This window comes from Saimiri boliviensis, chromosome 8 (assembly GCF_048565385.1).
Source record: "Saimiri boliviensis isolate mSaiBol1 chromosome 8, mSaiBol1.pri, whole genome shotgun sequence".
NCBI classification, from domain to species: domain Eukaryota; kingdom Metazoa; phylum Chordata; class Mammalia; order Primates; family Cebidae; genus Saimiri; species Saimiri boliviensis.
In genome coordinates this window covers 18,860,358-18,886,921 of record NC_133456.1, presented here as the reverse complement: position 1 = coordinate 18,886,921, position 26,564 = coordinate 18,860,358, and the positions used below count along the sequence as shown (strand labels likewise).

General features: G+C 40.1%; 2 protein-coding genes and 2 non-coding genes across 15 annotated transcripts; 2 read left to right on the top strand and 2 right to left on the bottom strand.

Moving 5' to 3' along the window:
* On the bottom strand, positions 1 to 22,358 carry PIGX (phosphatidylinositol glycan anchor biosynthesis class X). Its single transcript, XM_003926417.4, has 8 exons — positions 22,346 to 22,358; positions 21,092 to 21,510; positions 20,796 to 20,991; positions 16,481 to 16,544; positions 8,379 to 8,520; positions 6,436 to 6,649; positions 5,845 to 5,945; positions 1 to 2,642 (listed from the first exon to the last, which is right to left on the bottom strand). The coding sequence occupies exons 1-8, from the start codon at positions 22,356 to 22,358 to the stop codon at positions 2,499 to 2,501; spliced, it is 1,293 nt and encodes a 430-aa protein (XP_003926466.1). The 3' UTR covers positions 1 to 2,498.
* Positions 15,170 to 15,295, bottom strand: LOC120367267 (U4atac minor spliceosomal RNA). Its single transcript, XR_005581685.1, has one exon. It is a non-coding gene; the product is annotated as a U4atac minor spliceosomal RNA (small nuclear RNA).
* CEP19 (centrosomal protein 19) lies at positions 20,926 to 26,564 on the top strand. 12 transcript variants are annotated; one of them, XM_074404043.1, is made up of 5 exons: positions 20,926 to 21,516; positions 21,702 to 21,793; positions 22,574 to 22,764; positions 24,137 to 24,336; positions 24,933 to 26,564. In XM_074404043.1, exons 4-5 carry the CDS (start codon positions 24,207 to 24,209, stop codon positions 25,292 to 25,294), a joined length of 492 nt encoding a protein of 163 aa, XP_074260144.1. In that variant the 5' UTR covers positions 20,926 to 21,516; positions 21,702 to 21,793; positions 22,574 to 22,764; positions 24,137 to 24,206; the 3' UTR covers positions 25,295 to 26,564. The 12 variants fall into 12 exon arrangements, with proteins under 12 accessions (XP_074260144.1, XP_074260145.1, XP_074260150.1 ...); XM_074404044.1 differs by having other exon boundaries at positions 20,926 to 21,595; XM_074404049.1 differs by lacking the exon at positions 21,702 to 21,793.
* Positions 23,742 to 23,845, top strand: LOC120367239 (U6 spliceosomal RNA). The gene has a single exon (XR_005581664.1). It is a non-coding gene; the product is annotated as a U6 spliceosomal RNA (small nuclear RNA).

Genomic DNA, 26,564 nt, shown 5'->3' with positions numbered 1-26,564 from the left:
GATTTTAAAATAAGCATTTGTTTATTGTTTAAGTATCCAAAGAAGATAATATAAAGACGTCAAAACCAGAAATGTTCTGTTACACTAAAAGTGATGTCATCTGCAACCATTTATCCAGGCAAGAAAAGTCGTATCAAAGCTTTCTTCATTCACATTTTTATTACACTTCTGAATATTTGTATAAGTGAGTAAATGGCTGAATCACATTCCAAGCCACAATCTTATTTTAAATACTGATGAAACCTGGTTGTGATGAGCAAAAATAAAAACATTCTATATACACATGCCTCATATATTCTTTTTTTTTTTAGACACAGTTTTTCTCTGTTGCCAGGCGGCAGGCTAGAGTGTAGTAGCACGATCTTGGCTCACTGCAACCTTGGCCTCCTGGGTTCAAGCAATTCTCCCACCTCAGGCTCCTGAGCAGCTGGGACTACAGATGTGCGCCACCACACCCAGCTAATTCTTTTATATTTTAGTAGAGACGGGGTTTCACTATGTTGGCCAGGATGGACTCGATCTCTTGACCTCGTCATCCGCCCGTCTCAGCCTCCCAAAGTGCTGGGATTACAGGAATGAGCCACCGCGCCTGGCCCATACTCTTAAGATGTTAAACAGTACCATGTTCCCCTACCTGTTTAACCATATGCCAAAATGTTGCCTGTCAATGTTAGTGAATTTTAACTGACATATAATTCCATTTCAGTGTCACATTATTAATCCCATAGTGAAAGAAATGTTTCTAAAACATGAAATTCTTTCTTATGAGAAAGCATGAAATAGGCATGAAACTCTACTGGGTTGAAATTTTAGTCATTTTAAAGGTCACTATTTCTGCCTGATGGCACTGGGTTGCCTTTTCCAATATTTAAGTCTCAAATACACCTTTAAAAAGAACTTTTATGACTAGTCAAGTCACATATGTCAAATTATACAAGCTGTGGTCCCATGAAAACACCAAAATGTTTCAGGAAATTGAGCAGCAATAGCATGTGTAAAGGTTTATCACATCTCAATACTCTATATAAAACAAATAATGCCAACATACCCTGGTTTGATGGCTTCTCTTCTGGAACACGCTTGCTCTAAAGTTTTATTTTATTTTATTTTTTTATTTTTTTGAGACAGAGTTTCGCTCTTGTTACCCAGGCTGGAGTGCAATGGCCCGATCTCGGCTCACCGCAACCTCCACCTCCTGGGCTCAGACAATTCTCCTGCCTCAGCCTCCTGAGTAGCTGGGATTACAGGCACGCGCCACCATGTCCCGCTAATTTTTTGTATTTTTAGTAGAGACGGGGTTTCACCATGTTGACCAGGATGGTCTCGATCTCTTGACCTCGTGATCCACCTGCCTCGGCCTCCCAAAGTGCTGGGATTACAGGCTTGTGCCACCGCGCCCAGCTAAAGTTTTATTTTTTAATTAGCCTATGGCACTTGCTTTATTTTCTATTTTTTTCCCAAGCATCACAGTAAATTAAGAACCTTTGTTTTAAAAAATTACTTGATGATTCCAATTATTGTTCATGTACAACTTTAAAATGGCAATCTGAGTTCTCTTCTTGACATACTGCGTACTAAATCTTAGTACTCAGTTTCATCAAGCCATTTGCCAATTCATATATTCAAAATAAACATTATAAAATGTAAAAGGAGAACGGAGTCAACAATTTAAGATTATCAATAATTTTGATATTAACATTAATAATTTCTTAGCTGTCCTACTTTAATGATTTTTGTTGAAACTGGCAAATGTCTTTAATATTCTCATGACATTAATATTTAAATAAACATGATTTTCAACCCAAGTGATTTTATTCTTTTTTTTTTTCCTTTGGAGATAGGGTCTCACTCTGTCGCCCAAACTGGAGTGCGGTAGTGCAGTCTTGGCTCTCTGGAACCTCTGCCTCCCAGGTGCAAGCGATTCTCCCACATCTCCCTCCCAACTGCTAGGACTAAAGGTACCCACCACCACGCCCAGCTAATTTTTGTGTTTTTAGTAGAGACGGGGTTTCACCAAGCTGATCTAGAACTCTAGTCCTCAGGTGATCCACCCACCTTGGCCTCCCAAAGTGCTGGGATTAAAGGTGTGAGCCACTGTGCCTGGCCTATTTTATTCTTATTTGTATGGTTTTCACAATTTGTAGCTTAAATGGAAAGTATTCACAAAATGAGAATAATTTGTCTCTACTACATAAAGAAATAATTTTTCTATCCCAAATGAAGATAAAGTCACTTCTCACAAAATAAATTATCAATTTAGCAGAATTAAGTTTCCTCTTACCACATTTGATGCTTGAGGATTACCAAGGATCTATGCAATAGAGCACTAAATTTTGGAATTAGCTGAGAATGATCCCAGATTTCCTCTAGTAAACATAATTTTGGCCACAAATGAAGACAAACGATAAAAGTTATTAGATCAATTCTAGAAGAACACCTCTCATCAGAATTTAATAGATCTTATTTAGGTTTCTAGGAAGCATTTAACTACATAAAACTTATAGGGAAAAATTGCCATATTTGAAAACTGTTACAAGGATCAAAGTGGAGCACAGGATTGTAACGAGCAGAGTCACAGAACATACTAAAGAGGTATGTATAGTCAGTCCCACTGGAACCTGCAGAGTCACATTCTTATATACCTATGGAGAGAGAGAAAAAAAAATAGATATTTAAAATGCATGTCATGGGCCAGGCATGGTGGCTCAAGCCTGTAATCCCAGCACTTTAGGAGGCCAACGCAGACAGATCACTTGAGGTCAGGAGTTTGAAACCAGCCTGGCCAACCATGTGAAACCCTGTCTCTACTAAAAATAAAAAACTTAGCCAGGTGTGATGGCAGGTGCCTGTAATGCCAGCTACTCGGAAGGCTAAGGCAGAAGAATCACTTGAACCTAGGAGGTGGAGGTTTGCAGTGAGCTGAGATCATGCTGCACTCCAACCTGGGCGACAGAGCAAGACTCCGTCTCAATCAATCAATCAATCAATCAAATGCATGTCATAAGGTGAGACCAATATTTCTTTGATTTTTAATTGGATCTTTTTCTTTCTTTTAAATATCTCAGCCAGTACTACACGACATGTAATATTACTGGTTTGAATGACTTTTGAATCTAACATATCATTTAATGTTACAGAATCAGACTCAATTCCCACAATAATTTGTTAAATCTCATTAGTTCTGATTTTTCTGCTTTTTACAGAGTTAAGTATATTCTTTTAAGAAAAGCTATATATGCCAGGCATGGTGGCTGATGCCTGTAATTTCAGCACTTTGGGAGACCGAGGCAGGTGTATCACAAGATCAGGAGTTTGAGACCAGCCTGGCCAACATAGTGAAACCCCATCTCTATTAAAAATACAAAAATTAGCTGGATGTGCTAGTGTGAGCCTATAATCCCAGAGTTGAGGCAGGAGAATTGCTTGAACCCAGAAGCCGGAGGTTGCAGTGAGCCGAGATTGTACCACTGTGCGCCAGCCTGGGTGACAGAGTGAGACACTGTCTCAAAAAAAAAAAAAAAAAAAGAAAGAAAGAAAAAGAGAAGCTATATCCCAGTGTCACCTCTGGAATCAATATAAACATTTACTTCCTCTTACCATGCTTCAAATTAGAACACTAGAACACAGAATTCTCTCTAAATTTGAATACTTATAGGAAAAACATTAAAACAACAAAAAACTAAATTATCTTTTCATTCATGTTTGCCTTTCTCTCCCCAGATAGCTTTTAAAACATTGTTATTCACATATTGTACAACTGAATGTGATCTTTCCCATGACCAGCAATGCAAAGCTCCTATATTCGACTCAGTTTCTATTTTCTTTTTTTTTTTTTTTGAGATGGAGTTTCACTCTTGTTACCCAAGCTAGAGTGCAATGGCACGATCTCGGCTCACCGCAACCTCCGCCTCCTGAGTTCAGGCAATTCTCCTGCCTCAGCCTCCAGAGTAGCTGGGATTATGGGCACGTGCCACCATGCCCAGCTAATTTTTTGTATTTTTAGTAGAGATGGGGTTTCACCATATTGACCGGGATGGTCTCGATCTCTTGACCTCGTGATCCACTCACCTCGACCTCCCAAAGTGCTGGGATTACAGGCTTGAGCCACCACGCCCGGCCAGTTTCTATTTTCTATTTGGTTTTAAAGATAAAGGGGTTCAATTAAAAATACTGGGACAGTTTATACCTTAAAAATAAGTTTTAAAAAACATTAAAATGTAAGTAACTTGGCAATACTTTTTGTTTTCTTTCTGTAAATACCTGAATTATGATTTCACAACCTAAAAAATAAAAGTTACCAACCCAATCAGTAACAAAGTGCTATCCGAAAAACATCATTCAAAAAATGCCACCTTCAACAAACCTTGGGACGGAATACCACCTTAGTAATGGTCATCTATTTTTCTGGTATATATAAAGATGAAATATACATAAAGTTGGCCAGGTGTGGAGAGGCACGCCTGCAATCCCAGCACTGTGGGAGGCTGAGGTGGGCGGATCGCGAGGTCAGGAGTTCAAGACCAGCCTGGCCAACACAGTGAAACCCTGTCTCTATTAAAAATACAAAAATCAGCCATGCCTGAGGTCCCAGCTACTTGAGAGGCTGAGGCTTGAGCCCGGGAGGCAGAGGTTGTGGTGGTAAGCCAAGACTGCAACACTGCACTCCAGCCTGGACAACAGAGCAAGGCTCCATATTAAAACAAACAAACAAACAAACTATATTTAAAGTGTTCAACTATGATCTTTTATGGCAAGTTACAGAGTTTTAAAGACAACTGACGTCAGGCGTGGTGGCTCATGTCTGTAATCCCAGCACTGTGGGAGACTGAGGCAGGTAGACCACGTGAGGTCCAGAGTTTGAGACCAGCTAACCAACAAGGTGAAATCCCATTTCTACTAAAAATACAAAACTCAGCTGAGCGTGGTGGCAGGTGTCTGTAGTCCCAGCTACTCGGGAAGCTGAGACAGGAGAATTGCTTGAACCGGGGAAGCAGAGGTTACAGTGAGCTGAGATCATGCTACTGCACTCCAGCCTGGGAGATGGAATAAGACTCTGTCTCAAATAAATAAATAAATAAATAAAAAGACAATGGAATTCAAAGTGTTTTAATAAGGTCTCTACTTATCTTGCAGCAATGCACACCAAGAATTTGCTAAATCAATAAATCATAAATACTAAGCATACCCTTCATTGACATAAACAATCACATGCAGGTCTCCAGATGTATTTCAGAGTTTGAGAAAAATTTTCAGGTACCATATGGCAAATAGCAACCTACTCAAAAACAATTCTACATTGCATAAGATTGCATGGTCAACCATCTTCCCAACTGTCTGTTCACAGAAAGTTGCCTAACAAAAAAATAGCAGTGCTTTGTAGTAAACCTTTGCTGTAAGAACAAATCGCTTTTTATGTTAGAAAATGCTAATCCCAGCCAGGTGCGGTGGCTCACTACTGTAATCCCAGCACTTTGAGAGGCTGAGGTGTGCGGATCACCTGAGGTCAGGAGTTCGAGACCAGCCTGGCCAACAGGGTGAAACCCTTTCTCTACCAAAAATACAAAAATTAGCCAGGTATGGTGGTGGGTGCCTGTAATCCCAGCTACTTGGGAGGCTGAGGCAGGAGAATCACTTGAACTTGATAGGTGGAGGTTGCAGTGAGCCGAGATTGTGCCATTGCACTCCAGCTTGGGCAACAAGAGCAAGACACCGGCTCAAAAAAAAAAAAAAAAAAGAAAAGAAAAGAAAAGAAAATGTTAATCCTTTAAATGTGGCAGAAACATTATAGAAAGATGTTTAAATGAGGCAGCATAATCTAAAAAGCAACATAAAATATGAGCTTACTGATTTATACTTCATCTTGTTCCACTGGCAGATATCTTCATTCTCCAAAGCACAAGGAGCTGCCACTTCTGAGTGGGCCCAGCATTTCAAAATCGGGAACTCTGAGGGAAGTGGTAGAAAATGATGTCAGACAGGAGGCTGAGGCAGGAGAATTGCCTGAACCCAGGAGGCAGATGTTGCGGTGAGCCAAGATATTGCACTCCGGCCTGGGTAACAAGAGCGAAACTCAGTCTCAAAAAAAAAAATGATGTCAGAAAACCTTTATTTGGACTCAAAGCTAGGCTTGTATTAAACCTCAACAGATAGAACTACTTCTATCGTATATGTATACGATTTGGACCCATCTATCACATACTGTTATTTTAGCATCCTTTTTATGTGAAAGCCTAAGAAATTAGAAAATTACAAAAGTACTGCAGAAGTTGAATGTGACTTCTTTTTTTTTTTGAGATTTTTATGTGTGCTTTATTTTACAATCAAAAAGTTAAAAGAAAAAGAAACATGCTTTTGCCATCCCTGTCCCTGACTGCGACTTGCCACCATGCTTTTATTCTTATTTTTCAACTCTCAGAAAACACTTGCAACCCTTACCTTGTTCACAATACATCAACAAATCTGGGTTACTGACCACAGTAAAGGTTTCTCCATCTTTACTATGTGGCCGATGATAGCGGTAGTGCACAGGCAAAAAGGCTTGAAAACAATCAGTGCACTGTGAGTCTTGTCTGGCATAAATGAGAACTTCAGATTCCTTGGACAAATAGTTAGGGGCCTCTATATCAAAATTTTCCGAAATCATCATTGCCTGTTCAAAAAGAAAATAAATATTAATCAAGAAGAAATGAATGAGGAAGAGTTTTTAAAAAGTTAAAACCAGGAGACTGCTATACAGATAAACAGCAGTGTCAAATTTGCCTTCTTTATAAACAATTTCATTCCCCTTCCAGCCTCAATTTTAAGGAGAAAAACACAAGATCGTTTATGTTTAATAAAAGTTTGCTTACTAAAAGTAAACTGGGGAAATTTTATTCTAGGGTACCAAATTTCTCCATAATAAAAAATTATTTCTGGCCAGCTGCGGTGGCTCACGCCTGTAATCCCAGCATTTTGGGAGGCTGAAGCGGGCAGATCACGAGATCAGGAGTTCTAGACCCGCCTGGCAAACATGGTGAAACCCTGTCTCTACTAAAAATACAAAATTGGCAGGGCGCGGTGGCTCAAGCCTGTAATCCCAGCACTTTGGGAGGCCGAGGTGGGTGGATCACAAGGTCGAGAGATGGAGACCAACCTGGTCAACATGGTGAAACCCCGTCTCTACTAAAAATACAAAAAAAAAAAAAATTAGCTGGGCACGGTGGCGCGTGCCTGTAATCCCAGCTACTCAGGAGGCTGAGGCAGGAGAATTGCCTGAACCCAGGAGGCGGAGGTTGCGGTGAGCCGAGATCGCGCCATTGCACTCCAGCCTGGGTAACAAGAGCGAAACTCCGTCTCAAAAAAAAAAAATAAATAAATAAATAAATAAAATACAAAAATTAGCTGGGCGTGGTGGCACATGCCTGTAATCTCAGCTACTCAGGAGGCTGAGGCAGGAGAATCACTTGAACCTGGGAGGTGGAGGTTGCAGTGAGCCGAGATCACGGCACTGCACTCCAGCCTGGGCAACAGAGCAAGACTCCATCTCAAAAAATAAAAATAAAAAAATTTAAAAACATTTCTGTTTTTAAATAATAAGATATTTTCTTATTAGTCTTTGTTTAGGTAGACAAAATAGGTGCCTATGAACAAAGAAATTTTGTGACTATAGCATTATTCAGTAACTACAAAAACTAGGACAAAGAGTTAAACCTGTATTGAGTTAAAATGATTGGTATCATTCTGATAATTTCCTGTTCTTCAGAGAAGCAAGCGAGATGGCAATGAGTAAGAGCACTGTGGTCAGGAAGTCAAAGCAAAGGTCAGCACTCTTTCTAGAGAGGGTATAAAAAGTTAGTGGAAAAAGCAGTAAATGATTTTTTAAAATAATATGGTAAAAACTATTTTAAATAAAAGTATAGTATTCTACATCAACAGAGAAAATGTCAATGTGACAGAAATTAGGCCTGAGTTATAATGTGTATTTATTATGCATATATATCCACATATACATACATATTCATGTATACACACATGTATATGCACACACACGTATAGGCATTATATACATAATCTATGTGCATATGTATGGATGTACACACATGCAACTTGTCCATGCATACCCCTGGTATAACTCATAGAAACAAACAGCATTAACTCCTTCCCATCACATCAAGCATCCTAACTTTCCTGTGACAGTGACACCAAGTGCTACATTTTCATTACATGTTGTTCCTTTTCAGTTAATCACAGCAGTTACAGAACTCATTGGCAAAAGCCAAGGAATTATATAATCAAGACCTTAGAAGTAGTCAAATTAAACCACTGTCCCAATGAAGGCATTTTTCAGGTATACAGCCTAAATTAATTTCTCTCCACAAAAAATCTCCTAATAACTGTACCTCTGTTATGTTTCTCTCTCGTAATGAAGCCAACTCATATGGATCCACAAAAAGTCCTGTAGGAATGTACTGTTTAATTAAGAGTCGGCATCTCTGTAAGTCCTCAATGCCTTCTCCAAACTTCACTTTTATTAAAAGGTCTCTGTAAGACAAGTGCATTTAAAGTAAATCTCTTCATTCAATTGTTAAATGAGGTAACATAATACTATGTTCCTATTAGTGAAAACATTGTATTTCAAATTCATTTTCCAAAAGCAGATTATAAGGTCAAATGAAATATGTATAACATGTCAGAATCATCCATTAGATCTTTCATAATTTATGTCGTAAGCCACTATAGCATTACCGTAAAAATAGACAAAGACCAATGGAAAGGAATGGAATCCAGTAACACTCACACAATTTTCAATAAAGGTACCAATGCTATTTAATGGGGGAAAAGATAGTCTTTTCAATAAATGGGACTGATACAACTAGATATTTACCTAGAAAAAAATAGACCAGAGGGTGGGCACAGTGGCTCACGCCTATAATCCTAGCACTTTGGGAGGCCAAGGTGGCTGATTGCCTGAGCTCAGGAGCTTGAGACCAGCCTGGGTAACATGGCAAGATGCCATCTCTACCAAAAATACAAAAATTAGCCAGGCATGGTGGCACATGCCTGTGGTCCAGCTACTCAGGAGGCTGAGGCAGGAGAACTGCTTGAGCCAGGAGGCGAAGGTTGCGGTAAGCCAAGATCATGCCTTTGTACTACAGCCTGAGTGACAGAGCAAAACCCCGTCTTAAAAAAAAAAAAAGGCTGGGAATGGTGGCTCATGCCTGTAATCCCAGTACTTTGGGAGTCCAGTGCAAGATTCGTTTGAAGCCAGGAGTCTGAGACCAGCCTAAGCAACATGGAGACTCCTGTCTCTATAAAAAATAAAACAATTAGTCAGGTGTGGTGATGTATGCCCATAGTCCCAACTACAAGGGAGGGTGTAGTAGGAGAATCTTTTGAGCCTGGGAGGTTGAGGCTGCAGTGAGCTCTGAAAGTGCCACTATATTCCAGCTTGGGAGACAGAGACAAGATCCTGTCTCAAGAAAAAAGAGAGAGAGAGAGAAAAGATGTTTTTTTAAAAACTTAATCCAACTTTAAGAGATGGAGAATATAATTTCTGAAATAAAAGCTTACCCAAATGTAATTAAAAGTCATTAGATGTTAAAGAAGAAAAGATCAGTGACTTGTGGACAGAGGAACAGAAACTATCTACTGAAGCACAGAGAGGAAAAAAGACCAGGAAGAAAAAAAGGAACAGCTTCCATGGCTTTTAAACAATATCAACTAGTCTAGTATACCTATAATTGGAGTTCCTAAATAAGAAGAGAGAATGTAACAGAAAAAAAAAAAGAGATATAATGGCTGAAACTTTCTGAATTTCATAAAAATTATATATCTATGAATCCAAGCAGCTCAACCAACCCCAAGCAGGATAAATACAAAGAAAATCACATCAAGGCACATTATTATCCAGTCAATGGGAAAAAAAAAATCTTAAAAACTATCAAAAATTATGTAAAGTGTAACAAAGATAAGAATAAGCTAGAAGATAATGGAGCAACCTATTTAAAGTACTAAAAGAAAAGAAGCTGTCAATCTAGAATTTTATATACAGGAGGAAAACCCTTCAAAAATAAAGGCAACATAAAAATTCACACAAATACAAACTAAGAGAATTTGACATCGCAAGAAGTGACAGAAAGTAAATGATACTAGATAGAAACATAAATCTGTAAGAAAGAAGAGGTCAGAAATGGTAAATATGTGGGAGAATATGAAATACTTCTCTCATGTTTTAATTGCTTTCAAATATGATTGATAGACAATTGGAACCCTTGTGCATTGTTGGTGGGACTGTAAAATGATGTGGTCATTATGGAAAACTGTATGACAATTTTTCAAAAAAGTAAAATAGAATTATCACATGATCCAGCAATTCCACTTCTGGGTATTTCATTTCCCCAAAGGAAATGAAAGCAGGCATTTAAGAGACAATTGTAAATCCTGTTCACAGCAGCATTATTTGCAACAGCCAAAAGGCAGGGGCAACCAAAGTGCCCACCAACAATGAATGGGTAAGCAAGATGTGGTATAAACATACAACGGAATATTACTCAGCTTTAAAAAGAAGGGAAATTCTGACATACCCTAAAACATGCATGAACTGTGAGAACCTTATGCTAAGTGAAATAAGCTAGTCACAAGTATTATATGATTCCATTTACATGAAGTACCTAGAGGAGTCAAATTCACAGAGGCAGAAAGTAGAATGGTGGTTGCCAGGAGCTGGGAGAAGGGGGAATGAGTAGTTATTGCTTAATAGGCAAAGAGTTTCAATTTTACAAAATGAAGAGTTCTGTAAATGAATAGTGGTGATGGTAGCACAATAACGTGAATGTACTTGATGCCACTGAATTATACTCTTAAAAATAGTTAAAATTGCAGTTAGCCGGGTGCAGTGGCTCATGCCTGTAATCTCAGACCTTTGGGAGGCCAAGGCCAGTGGATCACAAGGTCAGGAGTTTGAGACCAACCTGACCAACATGGTGAAACCCCATCTCTGCTAAAAACACAAAAAATTAGCCCAACATGGTGGTGCATGCCTATAATCCCAGCTACTCAGGAGGCTGAGGGAGGAGAATTGCTTGAACCCAGGAGATGGAGGTTGCAGTAAGTTGAGAAGGAGCCACTACATGCCAGCCTGGGCATCAGATGACATTCCATCTCAAAAAAAAAAAAAAAAAATTAAAATTGTAAATTTTATGTTATGGGTATTTTATCACAATTAAAATAAATAATGTAAAAAGTGATTACTTAAAGAAAAACCAATAACAATATATTGTGGGGTTCATAACACAAGTGAAAAATGAAGTAAAATATGTAATTACAATAGCATAGGGAAAAGAAGGAAATGAAACCATTCTGATAGAACAGTATCTATGACATGGAATAAAATTATTTGAAGGTAGACTGTGATAGGTAACAATTGCACATTGTAAACCCTAAAGCAACAAATTAAAAACAGAGAGAAGTACAGCTAATAAGTCAAAAATTGAGATAAAATAGAATGCTTAAAAATCACTCAATACATCCAAAATAAGGCAAAAAAAAAAAAAAAAAAAAGGAAAACACCAGATGGAACAAATAGAAAAAAAGTAGCAAAATAGATTTAAACCAAACCAACCATATTAATATTTACATGAAAAATAAATGGTCTAATCACTCCAATTAGAATGCAGAGACTGACAGATGGACAAAAGAGCAACTCCTTTCACAGGCTCTTGGGATTTGTAAAGAAAAAAAAGGCCATCCTTAACTATATGCTATCATACGCTATCAACAGGAAACACACTGAAGGTAAAGACAGAAAGTTTAAAGGATAGAAAAGATATGCAAATATTAATAATAAATATGGGATGGCTATATTAATATTAGAGTAAGGAGACTCCAGGACAAGGAATATGGCCAGTCATAAAGAAAGACATTATATAAAGATAAAAGGGCCAACTCATCAAGGAACATATCAAGAACATCAAGAACAATCCTAAATGTAGCATACACACCCAAAAACAGAGCTTCAAAATAGTCATCGTTAAATTCTATTAAATATTAAAGGAAGAAATAATAACAGTGCTACACCAGCAGAAAATAGAGAAGGACGTATTTCCCAACCTATTTTATAAGGCCAATAATGCCACTGACAGCGAAACCAGAATAAGACATCACAACACAGTAACGGACCAATAGCCTTCATGATCATACAAGTAAAAATACTTAGCAAGTTATTAGCAAAACAAATACAGACATATTTCAAGAAGATAATATTGCATGACCAAGGGGTAGGTTTACTATTGGAAACACCAGTGTACTTCATCATATTAAAAGAATATAGTATGAAAATTGTATGATCCTCTCAAAACAGAGGAAGAAAAAGTATCTAACTAAATTAATACCTAATCATAAAAAAAAAATCTCAGGAAACTAGAAATTAAGAGAAAGTCCTCAACTGATAAAAGCTATCTACAAAAAACCTAACACAAATATACTTCATGGTGAAATACCTATATACCCTTACCTTTTTTTTTTTTTCTTTTTTGAGACAGTCATGCTCTGTTTCCCAGGTTGGAGTGCAGTGGCGCGATCTTGGCTCACCGACACCTCAGCCTCCCGGGTTCATGGGATTCTCCTGTCCCAGTCTTCCAAGTAGCTGGGATTACAGGCATCCTGCCACCACATCCAGCTAATTTTTTGTATTTTTAGTAGAGATGGGGTTTCAACATGTTGGCTAGGCTGATGTCAAACTGCTGACACTCAGGTGATCTGCCTGCCTCGGCCTCCCAAAGTTCTGGGATTACAGGCATGAGCCACAGTGCCCAGCCAAGTAATTACTTTTAATGGCAAAAACCTGCAATTATTTTTGCACCAGCCTAATACATGATTAAGATGGGGGGGGGACAACTAAATAAATGAAGATGCCATATTCATGGATTAAAACATTCATTAATTAATGTTAACACATCAGTTATCTCCAAGTTGATCTAGTGTTTCAACAATCTCAATCAAAATTTCATGAAGCTTTTTTTGAAGCAATCATTAAACTGATAAAAAAATTTATATGGAAATACAAAAGATCTAGAATAACCAGAACAACTTTTTGGGGAAAAAAAAAAGTTGGTGGATTCATACTTTCTGATGGTCAAGATAGTTATCAAGATGGTCATATAGATCAGGAGTTGGAAAACTTTTTCTGACAGTAAATAATTTAGGCTTTGCTAGCCACATATAGTCTCTGTTGCATTTTTCTTTGCTTTGGTTTTCTTTTTTGAGAAAGGGTCTCACTCTGTTGCCCAAGCTGTCATGCAGTGGCATAATCTTGGCTCACTGGAACCTCAATCTCCTGGACTCAAATGATCTGCTCACTTCAGCCTCCCAAGTAGCTAAGACTACAGCTGCATGTCACCATGTCTGGCTAATTTTTGTATTTTTTTTTTTTTGGTAGAAATAGGGTTTCACCATGTCACCCAAGCTGGTCTCATACTCCTGGACTCAAGGGACCTGCCCACCTCAACCTCCCAAAGTGCTGGGATTACAGATGTGCACCACCATACCTGGCCCACTTTTGTTTTTTAATCTTTAAAAATGTAAAAAATGTAGTTGGGCATGATACTATGCACCTGTTGTCCCAGCTACTGAGGAGGCTGAGGCAGGAGGATCACTTGGGCCCAGGAGGTCTACCCTGCAGTGAGCAATTATTGTGCCACTGCATTCCAGCCTGGGTAAGAGTGGGACCCTGTCTAAGAAAATGAAATGGCAAGCCATAAAGAGGGAGAAAATATTCTCAATGCATACATCTGCCAAAGGACTTATATCAAAAATACATATATGAAGAATTCTTACAACTTAATAAGATAATAAACAACCCAACTTAAAAATAGGTGTTTTCATTTAAGCAAACACTTCCCAAAGGAAGATATACAATAAGCATGGTGGAAAGATGACATTATTAGTCATCAAAGAAATGCAAATTAAAACTACAATGAAATGCCACTACACAGCCACCAGAATGTCTAAGACTAATCATATCCAGTGTTGCCGAAGAAATGGGAGAAAGAGAATTCTTACACGCTGCTGGTGAAATGTAAAATGGTATAACCACTTTGGAAAACAGTTTGACAGTTTCTTAAAAGGTTCAACATATATCTACCACATACTCAGAATTCCACTTATCAATATCTACACAAGAGAAATGGAAACATGGCCACACAAAGACATGTACACAAATGTTCACGGCAGCTTGCTTTATAATAACAGCCCCAAACTGGAAACTACTCCCATGCCATTGATATGTGAATGGATCAACACATTTCAGCACGTAGCAACAAAAAAGAAAAAATAACTTCTATACAGAACATGTATGAATCTCACTGACATAACACTGAGTGAAAGAAGCTAGATATAAAAAAGCATATGCTGTGTGATTTCATTTATATAAAAGTCTAGAAAACCTATACAGTGACAGAAAACAGACAAGTGGTTGGCTGTGAGTGGGTATGTGGGGAAGAATAATTGGAAGCAGCACACAGGTGTTTTTTAGGATAGAAATGTTCTATATTTTGATTCTGGTCTGGTTGTGGTTACATGAGTGTATACATGTGTTAAACCTCAATGAAGTTGATTTTTTTAAACCATGAAATAATTCTATTAAAATTCCTTGGAATTATATAACCAAGGCACTGAGAGGCTAAGTATCCTATCTAGCCAAGATTCGAATGATCATAGTTTTACTCTAAGGCCCACATCATTAGCCATATAGATATATTTTCTATAAAAGCAGAATATATCTGTAATCTATTTTCTCCTGGACACTATATACGTATTTATGAACAGGTAATACTTTTATAATCAGAAAAAGCATATGTATTTTAAAAAGACAGAAACCCTTCAGGACCTCCCTCCAAGATCACATTCAATCCATTAATCAGAAGATGTTGGATATATTTGTGAATCTTTATGGAGTCATTCACCTCCATTGTCTTCCAATACACATTTCTTCATCTTGTTCACAAATGTAAGACGTAAAACTTGGTCAAAAGTCTTCCAGAAAATCTGTATATAGAGATACTATAATTATAGCATTTCCCTGATCTACCTATCAAGTAACTCTGTAAAGAAAATATTTGTAATACATTTATGCAAATTCTCAAAGATCACCACTTCTTATTTATTTATTTTTCATGAAAAAGAGGTTTTTCATTTTACCAAAAATTGCACCAAGGTAAAACTAAGCTCCAGTTGATGCATACATGTTGTGTAGGCATTAGCAGTATTGCCCTCACTACATACTCACTGGACTGCAGCACAACCCCAAGAAAAGCACAGTTACACCACCTCTTCCGTGATCACAAACCATCCTTTTAATAATGTGGTCTAGGCTGCGCGCAGTGGTTCACGCCTGTAATCCCAGCACTTGGGAGGTCAAGGTGGGAGGATCACTTGAGGTCAGGAGTTCGAGACCAGCCTGACCAACATGGTGAAACCCCATCTCTACTAAAAATACAATAATTAGCTGGGCTTGGTGGTACACGCCTGTAAAGCTACTTGGGAGGCTGAGGCAGGAGAATCACTTGAACCTGGAAAGTGGAGGTTGCAGTGAGCCAAGATCACGCCACTGCACTCCAGCCTGGACGTGACTGAGCAAGACTCGATCTCAAAAAAAAAAATTTTTTTTTTCATATAATGGTACTAAATTTGAGTCAGAGCTCTATCATTCTAATTGCTACCAAATTATTTAAATTCTTTGAGCTCTACCTCCTTCATCTGAAAAATAAGAAAAAATCACCTATCTCAGGCCATCACGAAGATTAAGTGGAATACTATATATAGGCACTGGTTGTATATATAAAAATATACTATATATGAGAAGGTGTGTGTAGGTTCTATACTAATACTATGCCATTTGATACAGAGGACTTGAGCATCTGAGGCTTTTGGTATCCTCAGGGGAAGTCCAGGAGGAACCAATCCCCCTCAGATACCAAGGGACAATTGTACATGATAAATATATATTTGTTTTCTTTTTTGCTCTACTCAGTTATTTTAATCACTATTTCAAAGAGTGAACCACATACGCCATCACTAAATAACTTTGAGAAAGCAAGTGATTTTTCTTTTCTTTCTTTTTTTTTTTTTGAGACAAAGTCTTGCTCTGTTGCCCAAGCTGGAGTGCAGTGGTGTGATCTCTGCTCACCACAGCCTCCACCTCCAGGGTTCAAGCGATTCTCCTGCCTCAGCCTCCCAAGTTGCAGGGACTATAGGCACACACCACTATGCCCAGATAATTTTTTCATGTTTAGTAGAGATGGGGTTTCACTACATTGGCCAGGCTTGTCTTGAACTCCTGACCTCATGATCTGCCCACCTTGGACTCCCAAAGTGCTAGGCTTACAGGCATGAGCCACTGCACCCAGCCTGATTTTTCAGTTTATACATATTTCAACTATCAACTTTTTGTACACAATTATATGAGACATTATTTTAATAGGAATAGAAATAACGGGCTACTTACCTGTGGAAACCATCTTTCAAAACTTCTTGTCTCAAAGTAATTTCAGAACACGTGGCCCTTATGCCTATAAGAATCAAAGATATTTTTTTAAAAACAAAAGCACTCAATAAAAGAATATTTAAATAATTAGAAAATAGTTATTTTAGTAGGCTTTACTTGCCCAGAAAATCTATCCAACCTAAAAACAAAAACTTTCAAAATTTAAGCAATTTGAGATATATATAAATCTACTTCTAATATAGCACAGTGGTTAAGAACAATGACTCTGGAGTTAGAGTGCCTAATTTCAAATCCCAGTCTGTAACTTAACAGCTGTGTCAACTTTGGGCAAGATAGTTTATCTCTCTATTCACCCTCATGAGAATTTAATATGTGTAGAAGCACTTGGAACAGACCCTACCGACCGCATAGTAAGCATTCTATGTGTTTGTTATTAACATTGCTTTATTCAGGTGATCCCAATATAACAAAAAGGAACAGGATGGCTAAACAGCCAGGAAATCTCCATTTTAATCCTAGTTCACAGAAACTGTGTATTAGATACATAATGGCAATTTCTATATTCTAACATCCATGCCTATAAAACCAGGAAGATGATACATTTATGCCTTGTGGAGATGTTGGAAGGTTTAAGAAAAAAAGAAAAAAAGCAAAGCTGGAGGCACTCAAAGGTTCAATGGGTTCCATTGTAAACTTAGAATAACCAGAAATCTCAGCATACTGACTTCACTGAGAATCCAGACATTAAAGCTATTACTCAGAGCCAGGTGTGCTAGTTCACACCTGAGGTGGGAATATTGCTTGAACCCAGGGGATGGATGCTGCAGTGAGCTATGGTTGCACCACTGCACTCAAGCCTGGGTGACAGAGAGAGAGATCTCGTCTCTAAAGACAAAAAAAAAAAAAAAAAAACTACTACTCAATGTAAGCATCTTAAAACTAAAAATTAAGTTACTACTGGCAAGCAACTCTACCAGGCATTTGCTATGGAACTTTGTCCCCTTTCAAAAGCTGTAAATCTGTGGGAAGAACATTAAAAAAACACACAAGCCTGGACAACATAGCAAAACTCCATCTCCACGAAGAAAAATACAAAAATTAGCTACTGAGGAGACTAGGTGAGAGGATGGCTTAGGCCAGGTGGTGGAGGGAGGCTGCAGTCAGCCAATATTGCACCACTATACTGCAGCCTGGGTGACAAAGCCAGATCTTGTCTCAAAAACTAACAAACACACACACACACATACACACACACACACACACACACACACACACACACACAGAAAACTATATATTATTTACATAATCCTATTATTATCATTGAATATTGCTGAATCCATCAGATGTGCTTCTGAAAAGATGCATTAAGAAAAATGATGTGGGACCGGGCACAGTGGCTCACACCTGTAATCCCAGCACTTTGGGAGGCTGAGGCCGGCGGATATCGAGGTCAGGAGTTCGAGACCAGCCTGACCAACATGGTGAAACCCCATTTCTACTAAAAATACAAAAATTACCCAGGCGTGGCTTGTGCCTGTAATCCCAGCTACTCATGAGGCTGAGGCAGAAGAATCGCTTGAACTTGGGAGGGGTAGGTTGCAGTGGGCGGAGATCACACTACTGCACTCCAGCCCTGGCAACAGAGTGAGACTCTCTCAAAAAAAAAAAAAAAAGAAAAAAAAAAGAAAAAAAAAATGATGTGAAGGTGAAACTATCTGAAGGAATGAAAAAAGAATAGGAAAAAATAACATTTGTTAAATAATATCTAGCATGCTAGATTCTCTCCTTGGTGCTTTCATGTGTGTTTTAACTTTCACAATGTAGTGAAGTTAGCAAAATTACTGCTATTTGTTTGCAGGAGGAAATTTGTATTTATAAAGCATCAGTAACTAACCCTGGGTCATACAACTAACTACATGACCCATTCGAAGCAAGGTTTGCCTGACTTTTGAAGCCTAAGATACTTCCACTCTCAACAATAAAACTGAAAGAAATTTTAGTGTTAACAGCTCTTTCAGAATTTACCTCGTTATGTTTCACTGGAAAACCTCCAACCCTCAAAAAACAAATTGTATTTGCTTTGGAGAAGTATATGATCTTTTCCCAAAAAAACAAATCCCCACACCCTGTATCTTGTACCAATACAGATTTTTCTTTGTTCTTTTTTTTTTTTTTTTTTTTTTTTTTTTTGAGACAGACTCTCGCTCTTTTACCAGGCTGGAGTGCAGAGGCTCAATCTCAGCTCACTATAACTTCTGCCTCCCAGGTTCAAGTGATTCTCCTGCCTCAGCCTCCCAAGTAGCTGGGACCACAGGTGTGTGTCACATGTAGCTAATTTTTGTATTTTTGTAGAGACAGAGTTTCACCATGTCAGCCAGGATGGTCTCACTCTCGTGATCTGCCCGCCTCAGCCTCCCAAAGTGCTGGGATTACAGACATGAGCCACGGTGCCCGGCCTCTTTGTTCTTTTTTAATTTTTTTTGTTTTGTTTTATTTTTTTAGTGACAAAGCCTTACTCTGTCACCCAAGCTGAGTGCCGTGGCATGATCGCAGCTCACTGCAGCCTTGAATTTAGCAATCCTCTTGCATCAGCCTCCCAAGTAGCTAGGACTACAGGCCCATGCCACCACACCGCTACTTTTAAATTTTTTTTGTAGAGACAGGGTCTTGCTATGTTTTCCAGACTGGTTTCAAACTCTTGGTCTCAAGCAATCCTCCCACCAGAGCCTCCCGAAGTGTTAGAATTACAGGTATGTGACCAGGCGCAGTGGCTCATGCCTATAATCCCAGCACTTTGGGAGGCTGAGGCGGGCGGATCACCTGAAGTCAGGAGTTTGATACCAGCTCAACCAACATGAAGAAACCCCGTCTCTACTAAAAATACAAAAAATTAACCAGCCATGGTGGCATGTGCCTATAATCCCAGCTACTCCAGAGGCTGAAGCAGAATTGCTTGAACCTGGGAGGCAGAGGTTGCAGTGAGCAGAGATCACGAATTGCACTCCAGGCTGAGCAACAAGAGTGAAACTCTGTCTCAGGAAAAAAAAAAAAGAATTACAGGTGTGAGCCACTGTGCTCAGCACAAATCCAGATTTTTCTTCATCGTGTTTAATTTTAATGGGGGTAGAGTGGGAAATGAGGGCTAATATCTACCTATAAATTAAATTAGAAGAAAAATTATTAACAGGCTTAAATCCTATGGATATGTACACTAGGCAGCAGTTGATCATTGGGATTGGAGAAAGGCTAATTTACAAACAGTATAGCAAAACTATTATTATGATTTTAAAGGCAGAAGTACCATTTTGAAAACGAATTTGTTGGATGTGAATTTACCTTCAACATTTTTCCTCTTAAATATTACTTTGGTTTTGGAAATTGACTTTGTAATTTTTTTTTTTTTTTTGAGACAGAGTCTCACTCTGTCACCCAGACTGGAGTGCAATGATGTGATCTAGGCTCATTGCAACCTCTGCCTCCCGAGTTCAAGCGATTCTCCAGTCTTAGCCTCCCGAGTACAAGCACACGCCATCATGCCTGGCTAATTCTGACCCCTTTTTAATTATAAAATGCCAATGTTGGAAGCCTCTAGAGATCACCAAATCCAACTGTTTAAAAATTCTTCTTGGCCCTCATAATCCTTTCTTTAGATAAACTTGGAAACCCAATATGTAAACACACAAAAGCAGAGCTTCGCTGACTGACAGATAATAAATGGGATCTAAATGGTACGAAGGATGACAGAAACATCCTCATTTTACAGATGGAGAAACTTTCCAGGTTTGTGCTTTCCTTCCCCCCTCAAACCTTACTACTTTATTGTAATTACTCCTGCACTTGTCCAGCAGTAGTGCAAGCAGTTTGCCAACTACTCTTGCACGAACAACTAGCAGTTTACCACGAAGTCCCTATATTCAATTTGGGGACTCTCATGCCTCACAGAGCGCTAAGGCGTTGCTGGCCCCTTGGTGATCAGAAGCTTCGTGCAATCCAAGAGCGTGCCAAGACGCTTGACGGCTGACCTTCCTTCTCAGGACTTTAGCAACTCTGCGGCCAGTCCAGCCTGGGAACCGCAGAGCTGGAGCCCGACTCTCCGGAGACCCGGGATCCGCCGCAGAGCAAAGCGCACGGGAGGGCAGGGGGACAGAGGAGGGCACGTGGCTCTGGTGTTTGACCTCCGGCTCGCCCTATCGATCTAGGGCCCGCGCCGGGTCCCCACGTCCCAGCAACCCGCGGAGAGGCAGGGGAGCCGGGACCGCTCACCACGCTCTGGCCCTCGAGCCGCGCCCGGACTCCGCAGCCCGGCCCCCCTTACCGGCGTCAGAGCTTGCGGCGGTGAAGGCCGCGGCGGGCCCGCGCGTGAGCCAGGTCGCCGCCCCGAGGAACAGCCAGGCGACTGCCCGAACCGCCACCACCCAAGCCGCCAGGACGCCGGAGGCCGGACGCCCGAGAGGGGCGCGCGGAGCCACCCGGGGACGCAGGAAAGGGCGTGCACTGGCCGCCCGCCGCTCCTACAGCGAGCTACCGCGGATTTCGCCGCCGGGACCCAGTGCTGGGTGCGCGCGCCTAGCTCCCGCGGATCTTCGCTGCCTGCAGCCCCGGCCCCCAAACGTTCCCGCGCGGCGTGAGGCGTCCGTTCCCGCCTCTCCGTTCCCCTCTCCGCCCTCCCAGGGGCGGGCGAGGAGCTGCGCACGCGCGGGGACGCGCGCCCGGCCTGTTGCTGTGGAAACCGCTCGGCCAGCGCCTGGCGGGACCTCGGATCCACGCACGCAGCGGTGGGAGCCGGGGGACCGCGGCCCCGGCCGGCCCCACTCCGCTTCCCGGTATTTCCGGGTTCGGGCCTCCAGTGGGGGAGTTCACCCCTCGGGCTCGTCTGGAGGGCTGTGGCTGTCGCCTCTTCCTGCAGCGCCAGGCTCCGCCCGTCCTCAAAGTCGGCTTAGGTGCTTTCGGTGCACTGCAGTTGGGTGGAAAAATACCCACTCCTGGCTGTTTAGACGCTGGCCTGCAGAAGATGTCATTTCTGTATGTCTCTAAGGGTAAGAAAGCCAGCCTTGCACTAGTGGAGACGTGAGTAGAGAGAATCGTCTACCCTTTGGGGACATCCGTACGACTTAGGTGCTGTGGGGCTTCCTAACAAAATTGTGGGCGGTTACTGATCTTTGGGGAGAAGAGTATTCAGGAAGAATAATCCGGTAAACGTGCCGTCCTCCTTCCTAAACAGAGTGGAATCTGTAAGCAGGCCTAGAGAGCATCCAGGTGGCTTGGAGTGGAACAGAGCGCTCTAGGACGGGTGTCGCAAAGAGGAAAGAGAGTGTAAGTCAAAAGATAACGATCTAAAACTGGAAGTAGCCGGGCAAGGTGGCTCACGCCTGTGGGCCCAGCACTTTGGCCAGATCACCTGAGGTCAGGTGTTCGAGACCAGCCTGAACAACATGGCGAAACCCCGTCTCTACTAAAGATAACAAAAATTAGCCAGGCGTGGTGGCAGGCATCTGTAATCTCAGCTACTTAGAAGGCTGAGGCACGAAAATCGCTTGAACCTGGGAGGAGGAGACTGCAGTGAGCCGAGATCGCGCCGCTGCACTCCACCTGGGCGACAGAGCAACACTCCATCTCAAAACAAAAACAAAAACACTGAAAATGGTAGTGTAAGCATGTTTTTTAAGAAATGGAGAGGTAAATTTTGGAAGACATGCCTTTTAAAATTCAGTCTGGCTCCCTATGAAAAGGATAGGGCAAACTGTAGTTTTTTGTTATAAGCCTTATAGAATTATTTTATATTCCAAATGCAAACATTATTTTAGCAAAGATTAAAGTTAAATTTTAAAAAGAAAAGAGTCTAGTAAAACTACATTATTTGAATACCAGTTGTGTACATCTTTGACGAGGACAATCAGTTGCTTCAGTGTGTAGAGTTTATATTGTGCTCAGTAGGTTCTAGTTTACTAACATCAAATTTTAGGTGAATTGGGAGTAGTATTCATTCAAAAAACAAGAAAAGGAAAAGAAGGAGAAAATGGTGTGAGATCATTGCGTCAGATTAGAACTAGAGCACAGTAATTTTTTAAAATAGGTTTTTGTGACTGGGCACAGGGACTCACGTGTTTGTAATCTCACCTACTCGGGAGGCTGAGGCAAGGAGAATCGCTTGAACCTGGGAGGTAGAGGTTGCAGTGAATTGAGATCCCACCACTGCACTCAGCCTGGCGACAGAGCAAGACTCCGTCTCACCCCGCCCCCCCCACCCCAAAAAAAAAGAAGAAAGAAAAAAGACACAATCAAGGGTGAGTATTTTCTGTTTCCCCTCTCCTTTGCCCCATTATTCTACAATGAATGTGTATAATCACTGCTAAGTGTTTTATTAAAAGTATGTTCCTTAGATATAGACACTAGGTTTTTGAGTGGAAAAAAAAAAAAAAAAGCATGTTCCTAATAGTGATTCTCCCAACAGAACTGAGTTCATGGAGATATCATCACCCTATGCCACTTTACCTCAATGTTTCTTGACATTGATGAATCTTTCTGAGAATGTCATAGTCACATCTAAAGCAGTGATTATTTTTAAGTGGATTTGGGCATTGAGGGTGGGGAAAAGAAGAGAGAATAGTAAGTTTTAATCTACAAATAGCTATATTTCTGGTAGCTAGAAAAATATCATATAGTGTGACAAATAAGCCAAAATAAAAGCCATGGAAACATTCCTGACTTGTATATGAAGAAGCTGATTCTGCATCAGGTCTGCTTTTTGATCAGGCTTCTAGACTTTAAGTGTTTACAAAAGTGTTCAGGGACCATCATGTTAATTCATAGCATTAAACAATGCTGAGATATTGTGGTGAAAAATGAATATGCCCCCCACCCTCATGTACCATATTGACTAGAAGGGAAGATAGATGATTAAATAAGTAATAAAGAAAAACTCTTGGAAAATAATTAGGAAAGTACAAAGGAGACAGCTCTGGACTGGTGAACCCCTCAGGACAAAATGATTAAGGTTAAAAAGCTCATAATACCTTGATACAGAGGATGCTTGATACATCCTTTCTTAATTGATAAATAGAATGTAGGTAAGCTATTGGGCTGACTTAGGGATTCATATTCAATCTTTGACTAAGAGATTCAAACTGGATTGCATCCCCAGATTCACATATGAACAAGTCTATATTCTTGAGGGAACCAGAGTCTTAGGAGTCCCAACAGACTGAAACTAACCCAGGGCCAAACTGAACTTTCCCAGCAGCTCTCAAAGTAACTGAGCTTTGTGCTCGCTTCAGTGCACAAACACCAAAATTGGAATGATACAGAGTATTAGCATGGCCTGTGAGCAAGGATGGCACAAAAATTCAGGAAGCATTCCATATTTTAATTGAAAAAAGAAAAAGAAGTCCGGGCGTGGTGGCTCATGCCTATAATCCCAGCTACTCAGGAGGCTGAGGCAGGAGAATCACTCCCAGGAGGTGAAGGTTGTGGTAAACAGAGATTGCACCATTGTACTCCAGCCTGGGTGACAGAGTGAAACTCCATCCCAAAAAAAAGAAAAGAAAAGAATATTAAGCTTCACAGGCTGAGCATGTGTTGCCAGAACTGGACTAAAACCAGATCGGGTGAGGGAAATGAGTGACATTTATCCAACACCTAGTTGTTTTTTCTCTTTAGCAGGAAGTCATTATGCAACTTACACATTGTCATCAGATTTCCTCTGATTTACCCTGACGTGTATGTGGGAATGATGTGCACTGCCAAGAAATGTGGGATTAGATTTCAGCCTCCAGCTATTATCTTAATCTATGAGAATGAAATCAAGGGGAAAATTCGCCAGCGCATTATGCCAGTTCGAAACTTTTCAAAGTTTTCAGGTACCTCATGTCTTATCTTGCCTCCTGTCTTAAATATTCTCTAAATACAGGTTTGGGACTGGATGTGTGACACTGGATTAATTACTTACTGTCAATGAGCTTCGGTTTCCTAATCTATAAAAAGGAATTGGTTTTTTTCCCCTCAGTTTGAGAATTAATAATCCTTTTGGGATTACTAGCTGGGTTAAATGATACAGCATTATTCAATAATTTCAATTCCCTTCTCTCCTTCCAAATGTTTTTTATTTGTAGTCTTAGTATTTTATTAATACCACTACTGCTCTCTAAAATCTATAATATCACTTTTCTTCTCAGACATATTCTCCAGCTGAAAGTGTTTAATACCTCCACAAAGTGATTTGTGAATTAAAGAAGTCAAAAATGTATCTCTCTTCCCACCACACTGAAAGCTCAATATAAAGGAATAGTTTTACAAAATAATTCATTCCAATAAAACCATTTAGCTGCTTGACTATAATGGAGATAACGCTTTCAGGGTTCCGAGTGTTGGGTTCTATTTTGGCTGTTGCAGTAGTTTGTGGTGTATATAATGTATGCAGTATGTATGTGGTATATAGTTTTCTTCTCTCTCCCAGATTGCACCAGGGCTGCTGAACAATTAAAGAATAATCCACGACACAAGAGTTACCTGGAACAAGTATCCCTGAGGCAGCTAGAGAAGCTATTCAGTTTTTTACGAGGTTACTTGTCCGGGCAGAGCTTGGCAGAAACAATGGAACAGATTCGTCGGGAAACCACCATTGATCCTGAGGAAGATCTGAACAAACTAGATGACAAGGAGCTTGCCAAAAGGAAGAGCATCATGGATGAACTGTTTGAGAAAAATCAGAAGAAGAAGGATGATCCAAATTTTGTTTATGACATTGAAGTTGAATTCCCACAGGATGAACAACTGCAGTCCTGTGGCTGGGACACAGAGTCAGCTGATGAGTTCTGATACCAAACACTCAAAAAATGTATTGGGCTAGCAGAATACCTATATTTATACCAGACTGGTTCTGGAAAAAGCTTTAAAGAATACTAAATATATGTGTTGGGTTGTAGGGGATTGACCATGCTACTTTTCAAAACTAAGACAATTAAAGCATCTGCTATGTAGGTGCATGAGGAATATGGGAAAAACAGAATAAAGGAATCTGTCTTTAAGGAGCTTGCAATTGTACTGGGCACAGTGGCTCACGCCTTAATCCCAGCACTTTGGGAGGCTGAGGCAGGCAGATCACCTAAGGTCAGGAGTTTGAGACCAGCCTGGCCAGCGTGATGAAACCCTGTCTCTACTAAAAATACAAAAATTAGCCAGGCATGGTGGTGGGCACCTGTTACCCAGCTACTAACGAGACAAGCAGGAGGATCACTTGAACCCTGGAGGCGGAGGTTGTAGTGAGCCAAGATAGTGCCACTGTACTCCAGCCTGGGCAACAAGAGCAAAATTCCATCCCAAAAAAAAAAAAAAAAAAAAGGCTTACAGTCAATCTACTGGAAGATGTAAAAAACGTGAAAAGCTAATTGGCAGTATTAAACAACAAAAAGATTAGAGCCAAATGCATGATAAAGGCTAAAGAAGTTCAGAGCCTATATTAATGTAGAGTAGAATAGTAAGAGAAGACTTTGTCCTTTAGTAAAGAGGTAGGAGTTGGCCTGGCCCTTGAAATGGTAGTATTTAGGTAGCCGCTTGTGTAGGATTCCAGATAAGAGCAACTGAAGAAGGAAAGGAGAGCTAGTAAAGGGAGAAGAAGCAGAATTTTATTTTTGAGGAATAAGCAAATTATAGTTTGACAAGATTGGGGGCCATATATGGTTACCAGGAAATTATCTTGTATGTTATGTCTTTGTATGTATTTAACTCTGGAAAAGAGTACCCCTGCAAAATGCCCTGCAGCTGCAAGTAGATGTCATTTGATGGACAAAAGGGGATTCTGCCCCTCTGGCATCAGGAAATGTATACTAAAGACATTGTGAAATGCCGAACCTCTTCCCATAAATAAAGGTTTGTTTGTAAAATGGGAAATCCACCCATAATAAATGAACAATAGGCACTGCCAGTTTAGGCCTATTTGTGACTGGATCTGCAAGAGCGCATCTTCATTTAGCAACATTATCTGTGATTTGATACATTTATTCTTATTAGAATATTGTTTAATTGGTAGAAATTCTATGTTTTCTACAAGGAAACTGATGCTTATTAAATAAAACTGTAGTGAAAATAA

Coding starts and splice junctions, on each gene's coding strand:
- PIGX (XM_003926417.4), bottom strand. Junction 6,650..8,378: donor GAGAGAGAAACATAACAGAG/GTACAGTTATTA, acceptor CTTTTTGAACAG/GCAATGATGATTTCGGAAAA. Junction 2,643..5,844: donor ACAAGATGAAGTATAAATCA/GTAAGCTCATAT, acceptor CTCTCTCCATAG/GTATATAAGAATGTGACTCT.
- CEP19 (XM_074404050.1), top strand. CDS start 24,207: ATGATGTGCACTGCCAAGAAATGTGGGATTAGATTTCAGCCTCCAGCT. Junction 24,337..24,932: donor AAACTTTTCAAAGTTTTCAG/GTACCTCATGTC, acceptor TCTCTCTCCCAG/ATTGCACCAGGGCTGCTGAA.